This window comes from Apium graveolens, chromosome 8 (assembly GCF_009905375.1).
Source record: "Apium graveolens cultivar Ventura chromosome 8, ASM990537v1, whole genome shotgun sequence".
NCBI classification, from domain to species: domain Eukaryota; kingdom Viridiplantae; phylum Streptophyta; class Magnoliopsida; order Apiales; family Apiaceae; genus Apium; species Apium graveolens.
The window spans coordinates 97,507,721-97,517,939 of record NC_133654.1 but is presented as its reverse complement, the minus strand read 5'-3'; the positions used below and the strand labels follow the sequence as shown (position 1 = coordinate 97,517,939).

General features: G+C 39.5%; 1 protein-coding gene across 1 annotated transcript; it reads right to left on the bottom strand.

The window, feature by feature from the left end:
* Positions 1–2,659: 2,659 nt before the first annotated feature.
* LOC141679782 (uncharacterized) lies at positions 2,660–3,097 on the bottom strand. The gene has a single exon (XM_074486186.1). It carries the CDS (start codon positions 3,095–3,097, stop codon positions 2,660–2,662), a length of 438 nt encoding a protein of 145 aa, XP_074342287.1.
* Positions 3,098–10,219: the final 7,122 nt, after the last annotated feature.

The following is a 10,219-nucleotide window of genomic DNA, read 5'->3' as shown; positions in this document are numbered from 1 at the left end:
CCTAGAAAATCCCAAAAACACGTAAAATACATTGAAACAAGCGTAAAACGAAATAAAACGAGTATCTTAATAAAGACGCCAATAAATACGCGTCCCGATTGCAGATAAGTTCATATAATTGCAATTTAAATATATTTTTAATCAATCGAAAAAAAAAAATTTCTGGCCCGCACAGAAACACACATAACAATTATAACATCTCATATCATAGCAACAATTACTTTAAATTTATAAAACACACAATATTTATTTATTTAACATATAATATTCACATAATTTTCCCGGATATTACATCCCTATAGTATCTATCCCCTATAGAAAAAAGGGACATGGAGCGAGAATCGAGTTGAGCTCAGTCGTGGGTCGATGGCTTACATTCCCATGTAGTTGACATGCTTGGCATTTTCTAACATATTCCTCGCAATCTTTGCGGATTGAGGGCAAATACAGTCCCTGTCTGATAATTTTAAGGGCCAGTTTCTTTCCTCCGAGGTGTTCACCGCAGATGCCAGTGTGTACCTCAACCATTGCTTAATGAGCTTCCTCCGATGTCAAACAACGGAGCAGCGGTTTAGATAAAGCGCGTTGATATAATGATGAGCTTATAACACAGTAGTTTCTTGCCTTAAACATGAGTGAATGGGCCTCGCTCTTCCCCTCGGGGAGTTTGTTATCGATGATATAGTCGAGGAATAGCTTTTGTCAGTCGGGGCTGTTCTGAATTTGATTAACAGATAGTTCATCAATGGCAGGGGCCGTTAAGACATGACATATATTGGATCGAGATTAACAGGTAAATTGGAGGATGCTAACTTGGCAAGGGAATCTGCCCATTGGTTTTCCTCTCTATCAACATTCGAGAGTCTCCATGAAGGGAATTTCTTAAGTAGCTCTTGTGTCTGTGCAAGATATTGAGCCATTCTCTCATTATGTGCCTTGAACTCCCCGCTTATTTGTTTAGAAACTAGTTGTGAATCTCCAAATATGTCGATAATCTCATCCTCGAGGTCCACTGTCAGCTTTAAGCCTGCGATGAGCGCCTCGTATTCGGCTACGTTATTTGTAGCTGGGAATTCAAATTTTATGGCTTGTTGGATCTTGAATCCCTCTGGACTGATTAAGACCTAAGTCGGCGGTCGAAGATCCATCGACAAACAACAATCATGGCCTTAACTGATCTTCGTCGGAGGTGAGAGCTTTGGCTTTGAATTGACATTCAGCAACAAAATCCGAGAGGACCTGAGATTTGATCGCAGTTCAAGGTTTGTACTCGATGTAAAATTGGCTTAGCTCGATGGTCCACGTAGCGAGTTTGCCCATCATGTCGGGTTTGTGTAGGATTCTATTCAGAGGTTGATTCGTGAGCACATGAATCTCCCTTGCTTGAAAAGAGTGTCGCAATTTTCGGCTGGCGACCACTAGGGTATAGACTAGCTTCTCGACCTGTGGATATCTTATCTCCGCATCTCAAAGTGAGTGACTAATGTAGTACACTGGGATTTCTTTTCCTTTATCAACCCGAACTAGGACTGCCGCGACGGTTTCATCGGAGGCTAAGAGATATACCCGTAATGACTCGCCTGGTAAAGGTCGAGTGAGGATGGGTGGCTTTGTTAAGAATGTTTTTAACTGAGAGATATTCTTTTCACAGTCATCGTTCCATTCAAAATACGAGGATTTGGAAGCTTTCTTCATTGCTGAGAAAAAAGGGAGGCATCTTTTTGACGATTGGGGAATAAACCTTCGGAGTGCGGCGATACAACCAGTTAGTTTTTGTAAATCCTTAACGGATCTTGGTTTCTCCATTTCCAAGATTGCTTTTGTCTGAGATGGATCTGCTTCGATACCTCTTTGAGTAACCAAAAAACCAAGGAATTTGCCCGCGGTAAGACCGAACGAGCACTTGGCAGGGTTTAGCCGCATATTGTTGTTCTCGCATTCTCGAATGTTTCATGAAGGTCAGACACATGGTCAGAGGAAACCCTTGATTTTGTAATCATGTCATCGACGTATATCAGCATATTTCTCCCGATCTGTGAGGCGAATATTTTATCCATCATCTGTTGAAATGTGGCCCCGTATTAATTAAACCAAAAGGCATCACTCGGTAGCCGAAGACTCCTCGGTGCGTGATGAATGCAGTTTGCTGCCAATCTTGGGAGTCCATTTTAATCTGATTGTATCCTGAAAAGGCATCCATAAAATAGAGGAGTTCATTTCCCGTTGTCGCATCAATGAGTTGGTCGATGTTCGGCAGTGGGTAAAAGTCTTTGGGGCAGGCCTTATTCACATCCGAGTAATCGATGCACATTCTCCACTTCCCGTTACTTTTCTTGACCGGGACCACATTTGAGATCCATGTGGGGAATTATACCGGTTCAATGAAACCGGCTTCGAGTAGTCTGTCAATCTCTTGGTCGATGGTTGCTCTTTTCTCGGCGGAGAATGTTCGGTGTTTCTGCCTTACTGGCTTAATGCTTCCGCTGATGTGTAGTGAGTGTTGAGCAACGACCTCCGGGATCTCAGGCATGTCCTTGGGATCCCAGGCGAAAATGTCAGGGAACTCTCGGATAAGGTTCGTGATATCTTTCTTTAACAGTTCAGGGTGATTTTTTCCAATTCTTGTAGTTTTATTAGGGTTTCCTTCAAATATTTCAACTTATTCGGTTTCTTCAATAGGAGAGCAAGAGTTGCTGGTGGGTGGGACGACGAGCCCTCTGGTGTCAATGTCAAGCACTTGGTTGACCTCGAGTTCTTCATCTGCCTTTTTCCTTGGAGATAATGTGGTTAAGTAGCACTGTCTTTCTATTGCCTGGTCACCGGTCATTTTTCCTATACCAAAGTCTGTGGGGAACTTCATTTTCAAATGGGAGATGGAAGTTATAGCTCGTAGAGCGGTGATCGTTGTTCGCCCCAATATGGCGTTGAAGCTAGAGGAGGCACTGATCACATGAAATTTGATCATCTTCCAAACTTTACACGGGGGAGAACCAAAAAGTACCGGCATGTCGATAGTTCCTACCACGTGAACTTCATTCCCTGTGAAACCATACAACGGGGTTCGAGAATTCTCAAGTCTTCGATCACCGACGTCCATTCGGAAGAAGGCATGATGATATAAGACGTCTGTTGGATTTTTAACGCAGCGGGGGCATGGCAAAACACTTTTTACGCATATAAAATCCAAATAAAAGCATACAGATCATGGTAAAAACATAGGGATCGAATCTAACCTTTTAAAATAATTCGGAGACAACGATCAGAGATCCTTAGCAGTTGCTCCTCAAGTGTGAAGCACTCCACCGGTATCCACCAAGAAAACGATGTTAAGGAGGAGGAAGGAGATGGAGAGAATTGGGTTTTCCAAACTTTTTGGGTTTTTGGGTTCTCGGGTTAGAATAAAAATAGGGTTTATAATAGTGTATTTATAGGCAAAATTTTCAGCTAAAATTTTCCATAAATATTATTATCCCATTTATTATTCTCATTAATAATTAAAACACTTTTTAATTATTAATCCTTTTTCTAAACACTTTGGAAATAATTCTCTCTCTTGATTTAATTTCCAAAAATTAAATTCTTTAATTAATAATATTAAGAACTTTTCTTAATTAATTTATAATCAATTAAATCTCATTTAATCAATTATTAAATTTGCCAATTAATTATTTATTTCATAAATAAATAATTATTAGCCATTATTAATTAATTCCTCCACCATTAAATCATTCTCTTTTTATGTTGTGACCCTGTAGGTTCAATATTAAGCCGGTAGTAGAAATAAATAATAATAAAACTATTTTATCATTATTTATATAAATTCTCTAATTTATTAAATATGATTAATTAATTAATCACATTTATTCTACATCGTGAGGGATACTTCTCAGCATATCGCGACTATCCGGATAATATGAATTCACTGCTTAGAATACCAAGAACCTATTCAGTGAATAGTTACCGTACAATAAACTCCTTCTACCCTACAATGTCCCGATTAAATACAAGGCATGGATCTCATGTCAAGCCTATCTAATTCAATCACTTTGCTTACCATTTACTATGCGTAGTTCTATGCAAATTAGAAACTCCTTTCTAATTTCATTTACTCTGGCCAGAGATTCCTGAACTAGCATAAGTGGATCAGCCTTGAACATTCGCTTCCTTCACTGGAAGGGGTAGATCCTTTATTGATCATACACTATCTTCGTGTACAAATTCCTATACCCAGAAGAGCCCTAATAATTGTCCCTGGAGACTAAGAACTAAACCAAAGCATAGTTCAGTGTACATAAGATGACTATGATGACCTCAAGTCTAAGGATACTTGTACAACTATCACTATATGAACAACTGCTGACACGTGAGTGAAATCCATCAGTTGTTCAGCTGTGCGAGTCATGTTCAGTGAACTTATTCCATAATAAGCACCTACATACTAGATATAGTGTCATCACACAAATGTCTATGAGAACAGACATCCTTCATAATGAAGCAAGCATAGTATGTACCGATCTTTGCGGATTATTAATTACCAGTTAGTAATCCTATGACCAGGAACTATTTAAGTTTAGAGTTATCATCTTTTTAGGTCTCACTATTATGATCTCATCATAATCCATAAAAAGCTTTACTCTAAACTATGGTATATCTTATTTAAACACTTAAATAGATAAAGCCCGTAATAAAAACAAAACAAGTCTTTATTAATATCAATGAAATCAAAACAGTTACATAAAAGTTATTCCTAAATCTTAATGCATGATTGGACTTAGGACATACTCCTTTCAATCTCCCACTTGTACTAAAGCCAATCACTCTGGTATCTAATATCCATCTTGTCTTTATGACGATCAAAGTAGCTTTGTGTGTGGATCTGCTATGTTGTTATGTGTGTCAACCCTATTTCAATACAATACAAGAAATATTACCACGCTCCCACTAACCCTTTTGTAGACGCATGGTACATCTGCGTTTTTGATAAAATCAAACTCTTTGATTGTCTCATCAAAACGAATGTTCCATCTTTCGAGAAGCTCGCTTTAAACCACATATGGTTCACAGCAGCTTACACACTAGGTTTTCATTTCCCTTGGAAAGAAAACCATCTGGCCATCTGCCAGATTTCATAGTCGTAGTAAGCAGCATTCGCAAGCAAAATCTGAACTGATTTTAACAGGGCTACAGGTAAAAGGTTTCATCAAAGTCAATCCATTGCCTTTGTTTGAATCCTTTTGCCACAAGCCTAGCCTTAAAGGTCTCCACCTGGCCATCTGCTATAATCATTTTTTTATATCCCATATACATAGATTTCTTTCCGGATTTCATGGCACTATGCCATTTCTCTGAGTCAACACTACTCATAGCCTCATTATAGGTCACAGGGTCGTCATCATCAATGATCGACAACTCATTGTCATTCTCAATGACAAGGCCATAATACCTCTCAGGTTGGCGAGACACTCTCCCTGATCTATGAATGGGCTGTTCCACAAAAGGTTGTTCAGTCAGAGCAGGTGTTTCCACTTGATCCGTAGTAGTTTGTGCTTCTTGAACTTCATCAAGTTCAATTTTGCTCCCACTGTTTCCTTCAAGGATAAACTCCTTTTCCAAGAAGGTAGCATGTCTGGAGACAAACACCCGATGATCGGTGCAAAAGTAATACCCTAAAGTTTCTTTAGGATATCCCACAAAACTACATTTTACGGATCGATATTCCAGCTTATCTGGGTCAACTTACTTGACATAAGCTGGACATCCCCAAATCTTAATGTGTTTAAGACTCGGTTTCCTTTCTTTCCATATCTCATACGAAGTTTGAGGAACAGATTTTGGAAGGCACCGTATTCAGTAAATATGGTGAGGTTTCCAATGCATAACCCCATAGGAATACTGGAAGATTTGCATAGCTCATCATGGACCGAATTATGTCTAACAAAGTTCAATTTCTCCTTTCAGATACTAATCTGGAGGAGTCCACTGGGAGACTATACCATTTATTTTGAGATAATCCAGAAACTCTCCGTTCAAGTATTCACCACCTCGATCTAATCGAAGAGTTATAATACTATGTTTGGTTGTTTCTCCACTTCATACTTATATTCTTTGAACTTTTCAAAGGCCTCAGACTTGTGTTTCATCAAACACATATCCGAATCCAGATCTATCATCTATGAAAGTAATGAAGTATGAAAATCCACCCATGGCTTGCGTAGACATTGGTCCACATACATCTGTGTGTACCATTCCTAGCAAATTTGCAGCCCTCTCTCCATGTCTACTAAATGGAGACTGCAATGCCACTATAAAGTGAGATTTTCATCATCCCTTTTCTTTTATTAGTTTGTTCAATCTGAAATAAATTATGTCACATACATACAGACCATTATTTAAAGCACCACGTCCATAAAGAATATTATCTCTAAGAATAGAACATTCATTATTCTCAATAATAAATGAAAATCCAGCCAAGTCTAACATGGGAATAATATTCCTCACAATCGAGGGAACAAAATAACAATTATTTCAAACAATAGTCTTGCCCGTAGGCCTATGTAAATGAAATGATTCTACATCTTCAGCAGCAACTCTTGCTCCATTTCCATCAGTAGAATCACCTTCTCTTCCTCAAGAGTCCTACTTTTCCTTGGTCCCTGCAACAAATTGCAGATTTAAAAACCACAGGCGGTATCTAATACCCAAGTAGAAATTTGATTTAATAACATATTCATTTCTATCATGAACATACCTGAATCAGAAGCAGTAGTCTCACTACCCTTCTTCTTCTTCAATTCTGCAAGGTAAACCTTGTAGTTCCTCTTTCAGTGCCCCACCTTGTTACAGTGAAAGCAAACAACTTTGCTCTTGGGGTCTTCAGCTTTTGGTGGAACCGGCATTTTCTCACCTACTATCTTCTTCTTGGAAGGGTTCCTCTTCCTTTTCTTAGGATTGGAACCTTCACCAATTAGAAGAACAGAACTCTTCTTAGGGAAAAAATTCGATTCCGCAGTCTTCAACATGTTGTGGAGTTCAGGTAGGCTGACATCCAACTTATTCATGTGAAAGTTCATAACAAACTGCGAGAACGAACTCGGAAGCGATTGCAAGACCAAGTCTTGGCTCAGCTCCCCATCCATGGCAAAACCAAGTTGTCCAAGACGTTCAATCAAATTGATCATCTTAAGTACATGGTCATTCACAGATGATCCCTCAGACATCCTAAACCAATTAAATTTGCCAATTAAATTTATTAAATCTCATTTAATCAATTATTAAATTTGCCAATTAATTATTTATTTCATAAATAAATAATTATTAGCCATTATTAATTAATTCCTCCACCATTAAATCATTCTCTTTTTATGGTGTGACCCTGTAGGTTCAATATTAAGCCGGTAGTAGAAATAAATAATAATAAAACTATTTTATCATTATTTATATAAATTCTCTAATTTATTAAATATGATTAATTAATTAATCACATTTATTCTACATCGTGAGGGATACTTCTCAGCATATCGCGACTATCCGGATAATATGAATTCACTGCTTAGAATACCAAGAACCTATTCAGTGAATAGTTAACGTACAATAAACTCCTTCTACCCTACAATGTCCCGATTAAATACAAGGCATGGATCTCGTGTCAAGCCTATCTAATTCAATCACTTTGCTTACCATTTACTATGCGTAGTTCTATGCAAATTAGAAACTCCTTTCTAATTTCATTTACTCTGGCCAGAGATTCCTGAACTAGCATAAGTGGATCAGCCTTGAACATTCGCTTCCTTCACTGGAAGGGGTAGATCCTTTATTGATCATACACTATCTTCGTGTACAAATTCCTATACCCAGAAGAGCCCTAATAATTGTCCCTGGAGACTAAGAACTAAACCAAAGCATAGTTCAGTGTACACAAGATGACTATGATGACCTCAAGTCTAAGGATACTTGTACAACTATCATTATGTGAACAACTGATGACACGTGAGTGAACTCCATCAGTTGTTCAGCTGTGCGAGTCATGTTCAGTGAACTTATTCCATAATAAGCACCTACATACTAGCTATAGTGTCACCACACAAATGTCTATGAGAACAGACATCCTTCATAATGAAGCAAGCATAGTATGTACCGATCTTTGCGGATTATTAATTACCAGTTAGTAATCCTATGACCAAGAACTATTTAAGTTTAGAGTTATCATCTTTTTAGGTCTCACTATTATGATCTCATCATAATCCATAAAAAGCTTTACTCTAAACTATGGTATATCTTATTTAAACACTTAAATAGATAAAGCCCGTAATAAAAACAAAACAAGTCTTTATTAATATCAATGAAATCAAAACAGATTACATAAAAGTTATTCCTAAATCCTAATGCATGATTGGACTTAGGACATATTCCTTTCAACGTCGACAAAACTGCCATTGTCAACTAGCATTTTCTTAACTGTGTTGTTTTCCACTCGTGTGGTAATGACAAGGGCGTCCTGATGGCCTTCGATGAGAACGGGACGGTAGTCGTCGTCAGAGAAAGAAATGACTGGGGAGGGATTCGCTCGAGGGCATTTAACTGTCGAGGGATTGACATTAAAAACTTCTCGGGCATAAAGCTTGCGAGAGTTGTGAGAAAGCCCTCCGGCGGCTATACCGCCGAAGATGAAGTCAATGACACGGTCTTCCTGATCCCGATGGTGGCGTCTAGGCATATCATCTTGCTGTACATAGTGGATAAGTTGCCCTCGACGAATCTTTCCTTCAATGAGGTTACTGAGCTGAAAGCATTGTTCTATTGTATGGCCGGTGTCTTCATGATAATCACAGTATCTGGAGCTTGGGGGTCTGCCAAGTTTCATTGGTCTCAAAGGACGGTAGTCTGGCTCTATTTTTAATACCGCTAAAATTGTCGTTTTCTCGGTGTTGAGTTGAGTAAATTCTTTCTCAGGCCGATTACGGGGCTGCCAATCCCTTTCTCTCCTATTCCTCGGGGGTGGTCAACTGCACGCGTTGGTGATGACCGGCGACGTTCTTGGCGCCTTTTGCGTGCGGGTGATCGCGGACTGTAGCTACGGCGCCGTTCATATATGGAAGAACGTCGGGGAGGTTGGATGCAGCTTACTGCTTCCTGGAGCATCATGCGATGTTCTATAATTTGAAATGCTGCTTGTAGGGTTTTTGGCCTTTTCTCAAAAATTTCTTCCAGAAGTAGCCCGTGTCAAGATTTATCGATACCCGCTGTCAGAAAATTGACGGTCATCTGCTCTATTAGATCTAGGATCTCTGCTATCTCCTCTCGGAATCGAGTTAAGAAGCTTCGGTGGCTTTCACCTGATCGTTGGTGCATTGTTATTAAGGATGCTATTACTTTTATTTCTTTATAATTACTGGAGAATCGAGCCTGAAATTTACTTTTTAGCGTTGTCCATGAGTCGATGGACCTAGGTGGGAGATTGGTGTACCATCGAAGAGCTGTGCCTTGGAGGCATATGGAGAAAAATTTACATCGAGCAATTTCTGAGTTACCAAAAAAGGCCATGCGGCCGTCAAAAGTGTTGAGAAATGCTAGCGGTTCAGACGATCCGTCGAAATGATCGAGGGCACGTGTTTTCAATGTCTTGTCGATGCGTGCTTTCTCGAGAACCAGAGATAAAGGACTCTCATCAACAGTTTCGAAACCCGACTGATTGCGCATTATGGTACGCATATGTGCTATTTCCTCTTGCATTTTGGCAAATTCCTCATGGGAGATAGATTATGTGGACTCAGTTCGCTGGGAAACGTCGGCAGACGATACCGTGTGTTGTCGACGCTCACGCGGTTGTGAGTATGTCGACTCTGCTGATGGTCCATACTCGTATTCGGCGTCATCTTCGTCGTAGAGTTCGTCGTCTTGCCCTTGGTTTTTTATCGACGCTTGTTGGAGCTCTCGGCGAAGGTGATGAATTTCACGCTGCCGCTCGAGCTTGGCTTGGAGCATTCTAGTCTCACGTTCTAGAAGCTCGAGCTATTCGTCGAAGTAAGGTAGATCCTCCGGGTCTTCATTGTTTTGAGTTTTTAACCTCTCAACCTTCTCGAGATGAAGTCGCATATCGCTTGAAAGCACCTTTTTGCCCTTGGATGTCTAGATTCTTAATCATTGATCTGATTTGAACTTTCTCTTCTTCTGTCGTTGATCTGCATTTGTTAAGTTCAGCGACTGTTCAGGAGAAGCTCCC